Source organism: Ambystoma mexicanum, chromosome 5p (assembly GCF_040938575.1).
Source record: "Ambystoma mexicanum isolate Mex_15411 chromosome 5p, UKY_AmexF1_1, whole genome shotgun sequence".
Classification (NCBI taxonomy): domain Eukaryota; kingdom Metazoa; phylum Chordata; class Amphibia; order Caudata; family Ambystomatidae; genus Ambystoma; species Ambystoma mexicanum.
The window spans coordinates 407,188,579-407,208,490 of record NC_090930.1 but is presented as its reverse complement, the minus strand read 5'-3'; the positions used below and the strand labels follow the sequence as shown (position 1 = coordinate 407,208,490).

The 19,912-nt window shown below is 45.0% G+C and overlaps 1 protein-coding gene across 1 annotated transcript in view; it reads left to right on the top strand.

The window, feature by feature from the left end:
- The window catches only part of CD40LG (CD40 ligand), a 466,219-nt gene that overhangs the window by 226,694 nt on the left and 219,613 nt on the right, over window positions 1-19,912 (top strand). The window contains exon 4 of the mRNA XM_069612793.1: window positions 16,777-16,842. Within this exon, the coding sequence (XP_069468894.1) occupies window positions 16,777-16,842 (66 nt within the window). The remainder of the gene's footprint in view (window positions 1-16,776; window positions 16,843-19,912) is intronic.

Here is a 19,912-nt window from a genome sequence, read left to right as displayed (position 1 = left end):
TGGGAGGGTCGATTTGAAAGGAAAGAGGTCAGCCACGCCAGAGCCTGACCAGTGATACCCAGGTTTTCACGGAGACGGTTGAGCAGGATGGCATGGTTGACAGTGTCAAAGGCAGAGGAGAGATCGAGCAGAATGAGAACACACCGAGTGTTGGAATCGAGGTTCAAGAGCAGGTCTTCACGGATGTTCAGGAGAGCAGTTTCCGTGCTTCTGGCAGCTCTGAAACCAGATTGATGGTCATGAAGACTACCAACAGATTCAGCATGGAGGTTAAGCTGGGAGATGGCCAGTTTCTCCAGGAGCTTGCCCAGGAAGGGAGTGATGGAGATAGGGCGATAGTTAGCCGGGCAGGAGGGGTCATAAGAGGGTTTCTTGAGAAGAGGGTGCACAAGGGAGTGCTTGAGGGGGGAAGGGAAGACTCCAGAGGCGAAGGAGTGGTTGCAAAAGTCAGCCAGGGCAGGAGCCAGGGAGTCGATGTGGTCCTTGATAGTTTTGGAGGAACAGGGGTGAACCTGTTTAGACGAGACTTTCATAGATCGGACTTGTCTGGAAACCTCGTCAGCAGAGAAAAGTGGAAAGGCAGAGAAAGAGGGAGGAGGGGTGACTGCAGAAGGGCCAGAGGAAGAGCCGGGAAGGGAGGGAGGGAGGTGAAAGGAGGAGAGCGAGGACAGGATGTCCTGAGTTTTAGAGATGAAGTGAGAGGCCAATGCAGTGCAGATGGCCTGGGAGGGGACAGGAGAGGTAGAGACTGCAACAGGGTTGGCCAGCTCCTTGCAGATTTTAAAGAGTTCGGCGGAGTTGTTAGATGCCGCAGAGATGCGGGCTTGGATAAGGGCATCGGCACCACGACTGAAGTGTGTCCTTATTGCAAGGCTCTGAAATTTAATGGCGAAACAAAAGGAATGTGTTGCGCCACCGGGAAAAATAAACTGCCTCAAATTGGAGAAGCCAGAGCCATTAAAACTTTGCTTGCCGGATATACAGCCGAATCAAAGCATTTCCTATCTAACATCAGGAAATACAACTCATGCTTCCAAATGACGTCGTTCGGAGCAGAAATCGTAACAGCTCAATTCATGCCAGCTTGCATTTGCAGTCACAATCAACAAAGCTCAAGGCCAATAATTAAAAATGTGCAGTTTAAATGTAGACAAGGATTGCTTCTCGCATGGACAATTATATGTTGCATGTTCTACAGTAGGCACATCTGCACAGACAATGGAACAACAACAAATATTGTATACCCACAAGCATTATGAAATTAAACATATTAGAAGCATGTGCTTTCTCTTTTCTTTCTTTTCCATTTAACCAGACTGAGCCACAGCAACGCGTGGCCGAGGACAGCTAGTTTTATAATAAGTATTGGATATAAGACGGGGGATTGTTCCAACTTGTCTTTAGATAGCCTCTAGTCTCTAACTTTGGTCTGTTGGATATTTTAAATACAGCATGTTTACCCATTACCGCCAAACCTTTAATAATGGCTAGAATGTGTAAAACAATAAATCCACAAACCTATATGTAGAAAGGATGTACATATCAATAACTTCACTGAGAAAACTATGGAAAAGGTAGGCATGCTAGGGTGTACCCTAGCAAAGCTCTGACATTTTTATGTGTTGAGGGTCTGGTTTTCAACAAGAAACATATCCATGGGAACATACAGTAGCCAGGGCAATCACAGGAGCGGCTGCTTTACAATCAAGATTTATGCAATTGGGTTTGAACCACCTGATGTTGTGGGTGAGCTAGAACTGGTAACATTCCAAACAGACTAGAGACAATCAAGCAATATTCTTGCAAAAAGGCACATATGGGGGAACGGAAATGGACGACAAGAACAAATCTAAAATGCTGAATGCACATTTAGTGTGCATTCGGCATAGTAGATTAGGTCGAAGCCCATAATACTTATCAGGGGAGGGGGTGTGTCCCCTGCTCCCCCAGTTCCGTATTATGTGCTATGGGGATTGCGAGGGGTCCCCCACATACATCAAAGTCGGTGTAGAGGACAAATGTGAAAAATCCCAAAAGATCGAATTACAATATGCAGGCAAGTGGGCTCTTTGATTTTGTAATTCGATCTTTTGGTATACGTTTGTTTAACATACATCCTGGGGGAACAGGGACTCGGGCCCTCCGCCTCACATTGCCTATGTGGCAGGACTGGCTCTAGCCAACACTATAGTAGGCCTCCTGTCCGATGTTCAGATGGGACCTCATCCCCTCATTACATGGTCTGGTCCCTGACCCTGTCACAAAGACCAGTAGAACGATTTTAAAAGGGACGATGTATGTATTGAGAGCCATCAAGCAGTAGTGGATGAAGAGCAGGTGCTGTTGCTTCGGGATGCAGGCTGCAAAATTGGGATTTTATTTTGGGGGGTGGGTTATAAAAGAGTAGAAAGAAAGGCACCATCAAAGGCTCAAGCACCAGTTGCGTCGAATAAGTACTAGCATGGAAATGAGGGTTTTTCTAGAACAGTAGATAAGAAGAGGCTGCATCTTCCTGATATTAAGCAAGTTGATCCTGATACTGGTAGCAGCAGAGGTAATCAATTGTTGGGGCTTCAGATGACTGTTGAAGAGGAACTGATAATTGCATGCCTCAGGGAGATGGTGAGGAGTGGGAAAGGATGTTGGTGAGGGGAGGAAAAGGGGAGTGCTGTGGGCCGTGAGATAGATGACTTTTGTCTTAGAGGAATAAAGCATTAGACAGCAAAGGGCTCTCCATTGGTGGATGGCTGTCAGACAGTGAGAAATCTATGGGTACTGGTCCGGGTTGAGAACAGGAAACAAAAAAGATCTGTGTTCCATCCGCAAAGACATGGTAGGAGAATACAAACGAAGAGATGAGCAACCAAGGAAGGAGAAGAGAGTGACAAATTGGGGACTGAGGACAGAGCTTTGGGGGAACACTACTTCAAGGGGATGGCATCAGAGGTTTTCATGTTCCACAAGGTGGAAAATGTATGATCAACGATGTAGGAACTAATTCAGTCAAGTGAGGTTTCCCGAGTACCAAGGCTAGAGAGGGCTAAAAGAAGAGGTGACCCACAGTTTTGAGGTCTGTGGAGAAGTCAAGGAGGATGAGGATGGAAGAGAGTTTTAGGTGGGGAGCAAATGCGTAGCGGGCTGTTAGCGGCCCGCTTGTGAAGTGCCAGTTGCAGAACACGAATGATAGTGGTTTACGGACTCTGTTTGTTTCCAAGTAACTGGTCATCAATTTGAAGACTGCACAATACAGAGTTTTAGAGTAATGGTGTGCTAAAAGTGGGAGTCACCGGAGAGGATGAAGTTGGAGAGAAGATGTGATACAGATGTGGGAGGGGTTAAGGAAAAGGTTGGGGAGGAGTCGGAAAAAGAATGGCAGTGAAGATTCATGGATCTTAGAGTTCTTGGCTGAGAAGTAGAAGGCAAAGACATTAGCAGAGAGGGATGAGGAAATATATGTGGTGGGTCTAGTTTTACTTGGGGGGAAGAATAGAGTTTGGAGGGGTGAGAGAAGGAGGAGGGCATTAGGATGGTAAAGTATCTGGATTTAGGGCATTACAGAGCCTAAGGGATTGCATGTGAGTGAAAAGTGAACAGGTCATCCACGTAGGTGGTTAGAAGTGGGTGGGTGGGAGATTTTGGCCAGTGGCACAGGTGTGGGTGCATTGTGGTTTTAGGGAAACTGGAGGTAGTCATTCCAAAATGGGAACCTTAGAGACAGGCTGAAATATTTAAAGGCCTGTTCAATGAGTAGTAATGTAATGTAAAGTGGTCTTATATTGCACCCTTCTGCCATGTCCGTTGTCCTTGATGTGCATGGCTCTGTAAGAAAAGAGAGGGGTTGTTAATGGGAAAACAGGAGAGGCAGATGTAAAACCTGTGGTGCTGATTTGTCGGAGTACCTATATTCTTCTGTGGGTTTTGCAGCAGCGTACCCATTGATTTCACTGCAGATTCTTATCCACTCACATTTTTCATTGCAGAACATGCATTGCCAAATAGTCCACCTACAATATGTGAGTTGAGAAAAGGTACACATAAGTTTGTAAATGGGAATACTGTCTCTTTAGGGGTGGTGTGGATATGGGAGGTAAAGGGGGCCTTCAGGGTGGCTCATCCCACATTTCGCTGCTTGTTCTGAATTTAAAGTCAGAGAAAATTGAAAAAAGAAGAATTTGAGGATAAACAAATCAGGGGTAAAAACACATGGCACCGGCAGAAACTCTTGGGAGTATGTTATCCAAAGTGGAAAGCCCAAGATCTGACAGACTACAGCGCTTTGGGTCTGGTTACCGGCTGATGTGTGGGAGTGTGATAGGGCTAAAGAGGAGAGCTTAGTCATTGCTCAGTGCTGATATGCTAATGACTAGGCGTGTGCATCCCTAGCCAGGCAGTGTAAGAGGTAGTAGGACATCTTAGAAGGGTGCTGTTTAGTCCGAGAGAGCAGGGGAATAAGCCTTACAAGGCAGAACAACCTTGTGTACTCCTTGCCCTCTCTCTCTCTCTCTCTCTCTCTCTCTCTCTTTCTCTCTCTCTCTCTCTCTCTCTCTTTCACTCACTCTTTCTCTCTCTCTGATAGATACATTATATCGCATGTGCAAAAAGGCATTGTAAGTTGGCAGATGAGGGAATGGGGCAGTCTGGAGAGTGCACTCATTATGATAATCTACATACTAAGAGTTATGGGAGGCAAAAGGCTATGGCTCAGAGAACGGGCTGCTTCAGATATGATGGCCTCATGTATTAATTTCATCTTCCTTAGTGTTTTGGTTGATAGGCAGCAAGCTTTCTCAGACCTCACTCTAACTCGCTCAGGTGTTATGCTCGGTGGCCAGATGGAATGTTTCCCTATCAGGGCAACACCAATTCGTTTGTCAGGTAGGGGTCCAACATTTCTGGCCGTGTCCCTCAGAGGTCTACTCTAGCATCTTCCACAAGCCTCAAACTCCTCTCATACAGTGCACACAGCTACAAGCCAAACTGAAATTCCACTGCACGTCAGAGGCCCCAATGCACCAGGTATTCAGTATTAGTGTGATGCTGAAACACTGCTGGTTGTTTTTCACAATTAAATTAGGACCAGAACAGCTAAAAGAAGGAGTATGGATTCCTCAAAGGGCCCCACAAAGATGGGCATATCATCTCTTGGCCTAAAGAGGGCGCAGCGGATGCAGGAAGGTGAAGAGAAGCATGCTGAGAGTGAAAGAAAGGGGGTTTGGTAAGTGGGGGAATAGGATGGGCAGTCTGTTGACACTGCAATCTTGAATTTGCAGTATCTATGTCCCCTTCTTGGTAATGATCTCTGCCTAAACTCTTTGGAGAGCTTTGTGAGGCAGCTAATTAATAATACCGAGGCAAATGCCAGTATACAGTATTGATCTCAGTTTAAGGGTTGTCCTACTAGTGATAGGAATGGGATGTTGGGGACAAAGAACAAGGTAAGAGCTGTCCCCAAAAGGACCTCCTAGAGAGAAAGGATAGAGGAAGGGGGAGTAGGGCTGCTTTTCCAGAGTAAGGTGGGCTTTTAGACAACTTGGTATGATTTCTGGGACGAGTGTCAGGAAATTGGCGTTGCTTAGTTTTTAAGCTAATTTCATAAATTACAAACAAATATATGTTTTAGCCCTCTGCCCTGACCTGCATTATACACGCCTAACCCATGGCCAGTACACTCTACAGACCACTGGCAATTCACCTCTATCTTGACCTGCATTGTGCACTCTCGTGGAACTACCATGACACCCACAGAGTCCCATTGATTCACCTCTAACTTGACCTGCAGTAAGCACTCCTATTCCATTCCCTGAACACCCACAGATGGCCGGCAACATACCTCAATCCTCACCTGCCACAGCGTCTAGGAGTCAGGTTTAAACTTTTGTTGAAAAATAGAAGAGGTGTGGGGGAGGGAGAGAGGAGAAGCAACAGAGATTCTTAATTGGTGGATGAAGTGGTCTGATTGGGAACAGCCACCAGTAAGGCTTGTTTTTATGAGGTCAAGAGAGTTGCCTTGAGTGTGAGTAGGTAGGTTATGGAGGGAGAAAAGAGAGCTCTCAGAATAAGGTTGAGCTCAATTTGGTGTGAGCAAGAAATTTCTGGGAGGTTGAAATCTCAAATAAAGGCAATAGGGTCACAAAAGGGATGCAAGTCATGAGTAAGGTCAGCGTCAGATAAAAAGATTTGAGGTAGTCTGGGGAGGTTTAGAACAGGAGGATATTGGTGTGGGGTTCAATGAGTTTGTTGTCAGCGTGTTTAAAGAAATGTGCGCGAAAGTCAGATGATGGAAGGGGGAGGACAGAGGGATTGGACTTGCTCATAATTAAGCCAACTAGACCTCCTTTCTTATGCCCCCAGTGGATGGTAATCTGATGGTGGGCAATAAAGGTTTCTGTGATACTCATGAACTCGGTTTTGGAATTAAGTTGGAGTGCAGAAAATATATCCCATAATCTCTATGGGATCCCCTGACTCACTCTGTTCAGAGAAAACCCCCTTGCTTAAAGTTTATGAAAAAATCTTCTATCAATCACTAATATCTAAACAATCAACCATGTATATATTCAATGAATTCTTTATCAACACCATTTATTGTTATGCATCAAATTATCCTTATTTTACAATTAACATTCTTCATCTTCTTCTTCACGTTTTATTATTACACATACATTATTTAAAAAGTGTCAGTCCAGTAAGTCTCTGCAATTCCATGATTCTTCAACTTCTTTTGCTGATCTCAACAGATGAAATATACTGTGGAGAAAAAGCATAGGGAGAGAGCTGGGAGTAAGAGATTGATAATTTGAAGCTGCATAGCTGCAGTGTTCATGATTAGGGTCACTGTTGACCAACGTACAGGTTACAGGTTCACTAGCAAGTAAAGGTTACACAGTCACTAGTGACACATTTTTAATTTTTAGGTTACAGTTTTGCTAGCAACCAAATTACAATTTGCAAGGTCCCTAACAACCAATGTGCAGGTTACAGAGTCACTAGCAACCAAAGGACAGGTAACAGGGTCACTTACTGTTGAAGTACAGGTTCACTGCCGACTAAAGTAGGTGATCTCCTGTAACAGCTATGTTAAAAGCTAGGTCTTGCTATGTGTTAGGTATGTGACTTGGTGAGGACCATTAATGGCACTTATCACAGTTATTACAGGGGCATCACTTGGGAACAAGGATGAGGTATTTATTTCTAGAGTGGGCATACAGTACAACCCACACAGCTGCATGATCTCAAGAGACATCCTTTGAACATTTGAACAAATGTCAGGTACATGCCAGTTAATGCAGGAGTTAAATTCCATAGTGGTGAAGATAATATTGCCCTCATTATTTATGAGTGAGGGGGTCCTCTTCTCCTCTTCACTTGGGGGAACTGAAAGTCTCATAGCAGGGCCTGAATATCTATCTCCAGGGAGAGAAGCAGTACAGCTAGCTGTTCCCGGTGTTATCTTGGTTCGCTGGGATTGTACCCGTCTTGGGAGGTGGCCCGGAAACAAGCGCTGCCTTATCTACAGCACCTCCTCGCTCAAACGGAGTGAGGCTGGAAGTGGGCTGTTCCCGCTGTTTCTTTGGCTGCTGGAAACGGACCCTGCTTGGGAAGCAGACCCGAAGGCAAGTGCTACCTTATCAGCAGCTCCTGCTCGCTCAAGCAGAGTGGGCCGGTAACAGGCTGTTCCTGCTGTTTCTTTGGTTGCTGGGAGCAGACCCAGCTTGGAAGGCAGGCCCGGAAGCAAGCGCTGCCTTATGAGCAGTTGCCTCTAGCGCAAGCAGAGTGGAGCAGGTCCGGTAGCAGGATGTTCCTGCTGTTTCTTTCGTTGCTGAGAGTGGACCCTGCTTGGAAGGTGGACCCTGACGCAAACGCTGCTTTATCAGCAGCTTCCACTCATTCATGCAGAGCGGGGCTGGTAGCGGGCTGTTCCCGCTGTTCCCACTTTTGGCGCTGTGAGCTCTGAGCTGTCTGAGCGCTCTGCAGCAAATACTCTCAGAAGACAGACAGCGCAGCAGTGTGGAGATGTGATGCTAGTGGAAAGCGGTGGGGACAAGGGAACTGCAGAGCAGAGGGTACAGGAAAGGCGAACTGTTCTCCACCTACACTGATTGCATCAGTGAGCACTGGTAATCCAACTTTCATATTGACGTAGATACTTTTTCTTCTCCCAGTTTTCTCCCTGTTTCTCCTACTCTGTCTCCCCTTTCTACTTGCCATTCCGTGCTTGAGGTGAGCTCACCTCTACCCCCACTTACATTTTGTATTTTTGGTCCCACAACTTGGTCAACCTAGGTGACCCCCTACCCAAATGTTTACCTTCTGTACGCAATACTAGTTTCTGCTTCCTGAAGTTGGCTGAGTTCTCTTAAGGATCCGTATTTTTTACCCTGCCTCTTGGTCTATCCCTGGATGATTGCTACTACTGAAATTTCCAAAGGTAACTGTGGACTGAGAGCCTTTGGGCCGTAGGGATTCGGAACCTGGATTTGGGCATTTTGGACACTTTTATTTCACTTGATTTCTTCTTTCTCCTTTCTTCTTTCATGGTATCTGGACCTACAGCAGAAAATATGGGTTAAACCACGGTACCTAGTGCTCAAGGAGAAGACAAGGGCAAAAAAACAAGGGTGAATGGATTGTCAGGATCTGTTCATACAGAAAAAGTCTCAAAGCTCACTAGATGCATACCTGAAGGAAGTGGCAAGGAAACTGGATCATCAAATCCAGATAGCAGAAAGAGCTCTTGTCGCTAATAGGCAACAAACCCTTGCAACCCCAATGGAGAAACCCAGTTTCCCAGCATAATATGATTTAGAAAAAAATCTATAAATGTCTCCACTTCTCGCCTAGCTGTTACTACTGAGGTGACTAATTTGAATATGAGAGATTTGATTAATCTAACCCCTGCTGTACCCAAAAGTGACATTAACAATTCCCACCTATGGGTTCCAGAGACTTAGACCGAAACACCCTGTGTATCCAAAATGCCCCAACTGCCACACATGTATTTACATCCCCCAGCTCCCCAGCTGGATTGTAATTCAGCCACACCAACTCCACTTAATTTGCTTCATGAAGAGGCTGTTGCTGGGGTCCTGTTATCTTTAATGAAATCCTCAGTACTGCCTTGCTGGAATTTGAACTGAAAAACCAAGTAATTATGGATTTTATCATTCATTTTAAATCAATTGTTCTTCATTTTTTAACCGTTATGGACAATTTGATTAGATCTCTTAAGCATGACGCACATAACTTTTTCTGTATGCCACCAAGACACCTAAACTAATGAAACCCTGCCCAATAGTACCTCTAACCCAATCACTCAAGGCACCCCAAGTGGACTTAAAATGGTGGAAATGAACCCTTCTAGCGCAATCATGTCTTAAAAGAAAAAAATGATGGTTGACGTAACTGTGCATTACAGAGTAAACAAAACTTCTGTAAATTCTCTTTCATTACTCAACCCTAAAATTGTACAACCAGATTAAAATGCCCCCCCATTGGTGCTGGATCTCCAATAGCAGCAATGCTCCTTTGGGAGTAATCGTGGTCATTAAAACCCTACCCTATGTCAAAAAGAATCATCCTCGACACTAATAAACAAAGTCACTCATTGGATAAACACTAATATTAGTGGTCCCACTATAAACCCACAAGGAGTGTGGATTGCTCATAGAATTTACTGGGTGGGGAACACCACCAAATAAGTGCATGGCGATTGTATAGTTATCTCTTTTTCTAACCCTAACCTGGCAGACTAAATCATCAAGTCCAATTTAGCTATGCATATTGTGAATCCTGGCGCCAGTATAGACCCCTTTGTTTTCCAAGCTGATTTTTAGTTAACCCAATCTGACAAAAATAAAATATCTAATGGCTTGAATAGAGCTAATAGCATCAGCCTTTTTATCCCTATTCCTAATGTGAGTTCTTATGCTAACAATTGGGGTGGGAGTCGGGGGACAAATATGAATTTTAGAGTGTCCCCCTTTATACAGAACGCACCCATCAGTGAATTTAATACTAATAAGACTAACTCCCTGCTGGATGAGGCAGTTATTCTGGATAGGAATCGGTTGAACAAGTTGTCAACTATTGAGGAGATAGATTGACTCACATCCCCTGCCACCAATAACATTCCCCCATTGCACCTGTACTACCTGCACTACCAGCTAATCCTGATCTTCTGAAGCAATCTCGGTATTTAATCTCACTAATATCTTAGAATATTGCATGGGCCAAGAGCAAGTGGAAAGGCCTGGCATCACACAATTTGTTGCCGTTTGATGTCACCCTCTTACAGGAGACCTGGACGCTAAAAGGCCTAATCTTAGATGGATATGCTACATATCAAATTAGAGCCCAAAAGAACTCAAGGGGCCGACAGTTTGGTGGCATAGCGATATTGAGTGAATCTTCTCTCGATTGTAATAACACTGTAATTGACTTTACCACAAACTATTTACAAGCCATTAACCTTAAGAAAGAGAATGCATGATCTACGGTAATGATCAACCTTTACAATGGCTTTCATAAAGGTAACTGAAATCTATTTAGATGGCCTCAAAAGACTTCTTGACACCCGATTCACACATTGTTACACAAATAATTCTTTCCTCATAATAGGCAAGGATTTTAATTGGAAAATAGGGAATGGACCGTTGTTTGATTTACTTGATCCAATTGACGATCAATTAGTAGAAATAGCTCCTCTTCTCATGCATGATCCCCACTTATGTGCTAATGGATTACAATTCCTAACCTGGCTGTATGAATGGGGTCTCAGATCAGTCAATGGGAACACACCACGGGATAGCCCTGGACATTATACTTCGTGGGAAATCGAGGCAGCACGTCCATAGACTACCTTTGCTTTCCTGCAGTTCATTAGCAGTAGATGTGATGAGCAATCATCTGCCTCTTTAAAAAAAACTTAAATTAACCTAGGCTAGACTCCTTGTAAGGATTATTTGCAGTTGGATAGGTTGACACCCACTAGGACCACCCGCACTCTAAAACAGAATTTGACAGACAACTTATACTGCAGAAGAGCAGAATTGTAATGAATTCCACACTGGTCAGTACAATACTCTCAGGAGTGCTGAGCGCCAATCAGGCATTTGCAATTTTAAATGCTCTCATAATTAATATAACATCAGCATTCCAGGCCTCAAATAGCAATCCCTGCAAATATTGTGCCACTAGGTTGTTTAATAAAGAATGCAGCAATGCCAAACGGTTTCTTTTAGCATTATTAAGAAATCCATTGACACATAGAAGTGACATTGTCAAGGCTGCAACTAAATATAAACTGGTGCTCCAAACTCATAAAAAAGAATTAGAAGAAGAGGCAATAGACTTATGGGCGCTGATTATTACTATTTGGTTTTAATGCTATTTTAGCATCTGAATCCCTTCCTATTTCCTGGCACTCAGCAATTATATCATGTGACAAATCTGTACAATTCCTTCCTTCTCGCCATAGGGGAGCCGCCCCCTGTGAGGCTAGGGAGGTGAGTACACTGTGCAAGACCCTCTCTAGTGGTCTGAGCAAGTGGGACCTCACTGGGAGCAACTCCCCTATTGGGGACAAGGGCTCCTTGTCCATGGAGGAGCTGCCTGAATGGGCTACATTGTCTGACTACATGGGACTTGAAAAAACTGTGTTCTCTCAGATTTTAACTATGAATACCAGTAATCCTTATTCTACCCTGGCTGTTATCTAAAGGCCACCATAAAGGAAGAAAGACACACCTTTATTGATCGTGATGACATGCGTACACAGAACAAGAACAGTGCATGGAGAGAGAACAGAGAAACCGTTGCGCGACTCCTACCGAGGGAGGAAAATCCATGGTACGAAGCAGCAAGCCTCTATGAACACGTCCTGGAGGAACAGAGCTACGTGCAGCCATGGAGCCAGCGATGGCGTAATGAGAGTGAGGCCTGCTAGCTTGAGACTACTAAGCGGGTGCGGTGACAAAGCAAGAGGCTCCGGTCAGGGAAGGAGTCTAGACAGGAAACAAACCATCATTTCTGATGGTGTGACCACTAAAGCTCTGTATGGGCCAAGTGCCCAGCGCCGATGCTGACACCAGAAGAAAGCACGGAGCCCGAGTCCCCAAGATCCAAGATCCACACAACGATTGCTGGTATTGGCGAGACAAGCATGAACAGGGAGGCAAACGCTGCCACCATGAGGACGACAGCAAGGACGATAAACTGTGAGGTCAGAGACTGCCAAAGCCATTCCTGGTACGAGACAATGTGAAACCAGAACAAGCACAAGACCCAGGTAATCTGGAATGAGAGAGATGTGAATGTTGCATATCTAGGCTGGAGAGTTTACCATGAGCGTGAAAGCTTGAAAGAGTGGAACAGGCATGTGGCCCAATGCAAAGAGAGTGGAAGAAATACGGACTCTGTCAATGAAGGCTGGGAAAGCCGTTTACAATATCGAAAGTGAGAGAATTATATGAATACACGTCCTGTGAACCAGGGAATGAAAGGAATACATATCCTTTGTATCCAGGCTGGGGAAAACAACAAGTGTAGTAAGTAATTAGAGCAAGAACCAATAATCCTACCAAGGAGTCACAGGACTTTGGGGAGTGCCAGTGCCACAAAGGTGGGATACAAAGAAAAGTACATGCAAACTAATCCTGGAGGAATTTCTACCACTGGTACAAGCTGAAGTGATCCTGGAGCAATTTAACCAGTGTTAAACAGCTAATACAATAAAGGAAGAAAAATGTGTCTTTTCCCAGAGAGGGGTAAGCCAGAACTGTCATTTATATTTATTAATTGTAGCCTACAAACTAGTGGTAGGGCACTTAGTAATTAGGATTTGTACTCAGGACTCTTTATTTTGGACTAGGACGAGCACCCTTTGTTTTTGTTTTAAAAGGCACGGAATTTCCCTCATAGCAATAGGGTCAGTTAGGCATGTTTTCCTTTAATTTGAATAAAATTATTTATACTATGACCCATTGTTGTCCGAGTCCTCCTGGTTCACCACAATAACAATCTTTAAAAAAGGACAGAGGGCAAATCCGCCATTCCTATAGACCCATTACTTTGCTGGATACACTTTGTAAAATCTTTGGGTGTGTTCTGCTGGCCAGATTAGAATCCTGGGCAGCAAGGAATCATATTCTGTCCAGAACACAACTAGGATTTTGGCCCAGAGCATGCACATTGGAACAAGCTTTGAATATATTTATCATTGTGGTCAACTCCCTGTTTATATAGAAAGAGCTTATATATCTGGCATTAATGGACCTGAGCAAGGCCTCTGACAAGGTAAATTGTGCCAATCCTTGGCACATGCTCATGTCCCATGATAGCCCTTTGGAACTGGTAATGCTCTTGACTAGTTTACATCAGCACACCAGAGTGTGTTTGAAGAGAGATGACCAGGTACACTGTAGTGAGTACTTCCTAGTCAACCCACGAGTTCAACACGGATGTGTCCTGCCCCCTCCTCTTCTCCCTTTATTTAAATGGAATATATGAAAGTTTAGTCAATATCGAAGCAGATGTTCCGAAAGTAGGGATTCTCAGGTGACTCGTACTGGCTTATTCTGATGATGCAGTGCTGATTGCAATAACCCCTAGACCATTACAACATCTAATTACGGCCTATACGGTTTGTATGCACAATCTAGAACTGCAGGCCAATGAGGGTAAGTCTGCAGAAATAGTTTGTATCTGAGGTAGGCGACCTGTCAGGATGTCAAACATGTATTATGAGACCATTGAAATTCCTCACGCCAGCAAATTTGATTACCGTGGTATACACTTTTGGAGCCTCATTATGGGGCTTTCTGAGGCAATAGACCTGCTAATAGCCGAAAAACGATTTCTTAAAAAGGCTTCTTACCTTGCCCCATTCAGCTTCAAATGTTGCTGCTCACCGGGAATGAGGTCGCCGCTTTTTGATTGATGACCTTACCATTCAACCCATCCTACACTGGCTATGGTTATGGACAAACCCCAAGGCCGAACTAACTCAATCCATTATTCTAGCACTGTTGGACAAAAGGGGTGCTGATTGCATTCCATACTTAATCCAAGTGAAGATATACTTGGGGAAAATAGATCATCAGAGTTTCTTATTGGCACCATAGAGCCTACACCAAACTATTGCTAACCAATTAAAGGTGTGTACTCTTATGTGCGAGTGCCGAGAAACCAAAGAACTAGTTTCTTCATTTAACAGACGCCATGCGATAATTGCCTCGGCTGGTGTGCAGAACTATCTATTATGGGCTAATGGCCCTCTTGAAAGATACGCATTAACAAGAGCTAGATTTAATTGCCTGTCTCTGAGATCGTTGACTGCAAAGTGGCAGTGCAGTCTATCTGCAAAGCATTGCTCACTGTGCCTGGCTCCAGAAGAGGACCTGCTACATGTTATGTTTTTTTGCATGGCACATCATGACATACGTACAAAAAGCTTGAAGGATCTCCTCAGAGAATCTAGTTTTACCCAGTGTTGCCTTGCGCTATTGTTTTTGCTATGGGCAGAATCTCCACGGACTGCATAGTCTGTGTAGCAATATGTGAGGCAGGCGCTGTATAGAAGGAATCGTCTAAGAACAAAATAATCAAACAATTCCGTCTATCTTATTTGTTCTAGGTGACATTTAAGATGTTTACAACATCTTAACAAAGCACACAAGGGCTGTGTGATTTCTGTTTTCTGACTCATCAAATACCCCGATGTCCATTTGGGAATTGCTGTTTTACCTCTTGATTTGTTTTAATGCTTGTTGAACATTTGGTGACCATTTGAACATATCTTATTGCTACTCACTTTTTTTAGAAAATTCCATGGTGAAATTTGAAAGACATTTTGAAGCTTGAAACCTATTGGCTGTGGCCCATTAATAATCTCAATGTATTAAGAGGATCTTAATTTGAATCCTATATTTATTATAACTGTGATTTATGTATGTATTACCTGTTTTTATTGTTTTTGCTGCTGCTGTTATGTCAGGACACCAAATAAAGCTTATGATGATGATAATATCTTTTGTATAGATGTTGAACTCTGGGCAAATGCAAGCTGAAGGAGTCGAGGGCTGAGGGAGAGTCCGCACAGATAGGCTTCAACAGTGCTTGGGGGTTGAAGCTGCAGAAGACATGGATGAGGGAAGAGGGGACTCACTTTTAATGCTGGAAGGAGGGATGTTGTAAAAGAAATCCTGCGCTCTTGCCTTTGCCTGTTGTCATGATTGGGTTGTCCGTCTCCTATGTGGTACCAAAGCATTGTTGCTGGCGATCGTTGAGATTTACAGAGAGCTCAAGGGCCACAGCATCAAATCAAACAGACCGGGTTACTCCAGCAAGGCAAGGTCCTGGAGAGGCCAGTGATTCCACGACCTACCAACAACATGCATCTGTCTGCTCTTCAGGGCATATGAGGATACTAATAAGAGTATTAAACATCCTAAAGTTGATTTCGATAAACATTGGGCAGATAACCAGATTTAACATTATTAGATAGTTACTTGAGCAACATAAGTCTGACATAAACCCACCTGATACCATAGAAGTTGGAACTCCAAAGTTCAACCACTATCCAATATATCTTATTCTTAAATTGCACACATCCTACTGTTTCCCCCTTGATCTTACTATTTCTTTGCTTATCCCACAAGTATATCCCTTACTTATTCCTTGTCTTACCGTTCACTTCAATCTTTCTTTGCCCACCTTGTCTTTTCCCTCTCCTTTCAAACATGCAGTCATTCTTTTGATTCTTAAGGAAAACATTCTCGACCCATCTCACAATGCTAATTTCCATCCTATTGCTCTTCTCCCTTTGCTTCCCAAAATGTTTCAGTCCATTGTTTATGCTCAAGTGTCCTCTTTGTCTCATACTGCCTTCTTCCTCATTTTCAATCAGGATGTTACCCTTCCCATTCCTCAGAAACCGACCTCTTACATGTAACTATTTCTTTGCTCTCTGCCCTGCATGCTGAACTCTCCTCCATACTAGTGCAGATGGACTAATTTACGGCCTTCAATACTGTTGATCATTCTATTCTCCTCTCTACTCTGCCCTTTCTTGGCCTTTCAGGGCCTATGTTTCAATGGTGTCACTTCTTTGTTTTCCTGACAGAACATATTGTAATTGATATGTTATTCTTTTAAAAATAATTTCCAAAAGTTCAATAAACCATTGTCATCTAGCTTTTTTGGACATAAAGAAATGGAACATACCAAAACTGAGGTTTGTGTATAAGATTTGGGAAATTATGTATTATTAAAGACATTTTTCTTTGTTTGTAAACACAAAATTATAATGGTATTAAAAAACAGCTATGAATGAATTTGCACAAAAAGTATGTTTTCTATGTTTATGAGAATCAATATTCATGGTTCATTGAGGGTTTATTCCGCCACGTAGACCGCAGCACAAAAAGGGCCCGGCTAGTAAGAGCTACATGCTTGTCCCCTAGGGGAAAACATAGAAAGAAAGACACTGAATCAGGGTTGAATAATATATACTTTATTTAATGTTTGTGTGTGTGTGTTTTTGTTTTATTTTGGGAATGTCTGACGAGCCCAGCCCAGCCCAAAAAGGGCCTGGCTAGTCCCACATTTCGTGGATCCTTCCAATCCACATTCTGGTTGTTTGTAATATTCACTAATGGTTATCACTTATTGCTAATGCTGGCTTATATTATAACTATCGTGACATAGGCGCTGAAGAATGTTTGAGTGAAAAATACACCATGTATTCTATATTATTAATAAGCATGTTTGTGTTTTCAGATGAGCGGAAACAATCTGTTGCTGCGCATGTACAGGGCCAACCGTCTAGCACTTTATCAAAAACAGGTAAGGAGTGTATAGGGATTTCCCTGAATATGTAGTCGCTATACATTTTGAAGTCAGCGGATTTGGAAGATTCAAACATGAACCCTCTCTTAAAACATGTGAATAAAACCCTGGGCCAAGATATACATATGACCTTAATAGCAAATTGATCAAGGCAGCCACTGTAAATACAGTGCTTGCAAAGTACAGAAACCACGAATACACTGAGCCTCGTTTCAGTCAACAACAACCACTGCTTTGAGATTTGGAGAACTATCAGAGAACTATCAGAGGCAAATAATGGAATTACATGTGACACTATGGCACATTGGAGATCATTTTGTTCGAGCCTGGAGAGGACCATTTATATGTAGCCTTAGGTTTAAGGAGACCCTTCCAGGCAATATTGAATGTTTTAATGTCAGGATGTAAATAACGCAGAGAAATGAAGGTGGTTCCAGGTTTCCATGTATTAAAACATATATAGATGCTGCCCATCATGTCTACGCATGGTTAGAGGCCTGTGGACTTCGCAATCATTCCCACCCTATCAAAATCCGATGCTGGTAGTGATACCGTCTGATGTACATTACAGAGTTTTTGTAATTGGCAGTCATTCATTCTGATCCATGCTCCCACTCCATGTTCCACATTCAGCAAAATCACACAGGAGCCCATGTGCTTTCATTCGTAAATTGCCTGGAGAGGACAGCTTACATGTGCACTTAAGTACATAAGTACAAACAGGTTCCCTCTGGGCGGGTTTTCATCATTTGCACTGAGGAGTGCAAGTGAGAAGTGTAAAGAGCCGGCGGAAACCTCTTTACACTTCTCTATTTGTACTCTGCAGTGCAAATAGAGTAAACATCGCCTGCCATGTACCATGGTTGGCAGCATTTACAGTGATTTCCTATATAAACTTCCTGCTTATTACTGGTGCAAAAAGCACCTGGTTTCCATGGGAAATCATTGTTTTCACGCCGGCGTGACACCAGAGTTTTTTTTAAGGCAGAGGGCAAACGGGAGGCAGAAATTTAACTCCTTTTACGCCCATGTCTTCCGTCTTCAAAATCAATGAAAATCCAGGGGGCGCTGTTGAGCAGCCAGCAAGATGGCTGCCTAGCTTCGGAGCTCTGTGACCCACGGATCACCATCGGCAAACAATGGCAGAATCCTGCCATCTCTACCCCAAAGACTACACTGTTCCCCTAAGCACGGAGCACACACTGTGCGAAAACCGCCGCCTGCAGTGCTGCTGTGACCGAGATACGGCTGGTCTGGCCTGCCGGCCCTCTACACCTGCTGGATCTGCCTCCTGGAGCCCTGGAGTGGCGCTGCTGTGACGGCTCTGGAACGCCGCCGCTGGCATAGAGTGAATCCTCGCGGCGGGACCCCCTGAGGTGCTGCCGTAGCGGGTCCGTCTTGGAGGAACGTGGACCCCAATGCCCCGTCCGGAGCTCCTTGCACTTTGCCCCCGTGGGCCATGCCGACGTCGGGCGGCAATGGTAGGTGCCCACCCGGGGGTGCGTAAGCCCTCACTGGGCTCTCCCCGGCCCTGCTTCACTTTCGGGGTGACCGCGGCTCGCCCCTCCCTGCTCCCCCCCACCAGCACCAACAACACTAGCCGCCCCCTCCTGGGTGCGGCGGCGATCCGCGGCTTCCCGGGCCTGTGACCAGGTCTCTTCGGGACACTCGCTGTAACCCGGCCCCCCCGGCCCCGCGGCACTCACCGCCTCCGTGGGCGCAGCGGCGGTGTGTGGCAGCCGGCCCAGGCCCTAGAACCACTCTGGCCCTGGTGCCGTCTGGTGCGGTGAGGAAGCACCGCTAGCCCGCTCCCGGGCACCGTAGGGCGAAGCGCCTTTGTTTTTTAAAACAAAAAAGAAGAGGAAAAAAGGAAAAAGGAAGGGGTGGGGTGTAGCAGGTGCTGCGGGCGGCGCTACGGCCCTCCATTGCGCTCCTTGGGCACTTCAGGTGGCTGCCCCCACAACGGAAGGCTTTTCCCCCCACTTGCCGGGTACTTACCGCTGAGGAACTGGGCTGCACATGGCACCATAAGGGGCGAACGCACCCCGCTGCACCAGCGCTTGCAATAACGCTTCTGTATTTCTGCCTAATCCAACCTGCGAGGAGGGCTACACAGGGACCCTCCTGATTACCCACAACCACCTTCACCCACTGTTTCTGAGGCAGGTACCTGATAGGGCCACCAGCATACAGCCTTCTGGACATCCTTGCTTCGCAGCTCACCCAACGCCACTCCCTAGCCTGGGCCAGCACATTCCTAACCTGTTGAGGCTAACACTTGCATTACCAGGCGCGAATCGTTGCGTGCCAAACAACCGACAGGCTACCGTTCCCACTACAGGGCTCCTGCCCCACGCTTACCATCAGAACCGCCCAACTAGGAGCTCCTTCCCATCACAGCAATGTCCAACAGATCACGTGGGACCAGCAAGGTGGGCGCCATGGATAAGTTCACTAAGGCAGCGCCCAGAGCGGACCAAGCATCCTCCTCCACAGTACAAGAGGAGGGCGATATCCTCCCGGAACCTCCCCAGCCTGACTTATCCACACTGATGGAGTCCATGGCCAAAAACTTTGCAGCATTCCATGAAAAATTAGATGATATCAACGCGAATGTGGCCTCCCTGAGAACTAAACTAGACCAACATGGGGCCAGAATCACAGAGGCGGAGCAAAGAATCGGCACGAACGAGAACAACGTTCATACCCTGCAAAACACGGTCTCGGAGCTCGTCTGCGACATGAAACAGGTCAAAGCTAAGTGTGACGACCTCGAATCGAGGTCGTGAAGAAACAACATTCGCATAGTGGGGGTCCCTGAATCTGCTCTAAAAGGTCACATGGAACTTGCAGTCGAACATTGCAAAATTGCTCAGCTACAAAGACACAGACCATATACTTCGCCGGGCCAGAGAGAAAGGGGAACTAAGGCTAGACTCACAAATCATTCGGATTTTCCCTGACTTTTCCGTAGGGGTACAAATGGAAAGACGCCAATTCGGAGGCATTAAAAAGATGCTGAGAGAAAGGAAAATCGAGTATGCGATGCTCTTTCCAGCCCGCCTAA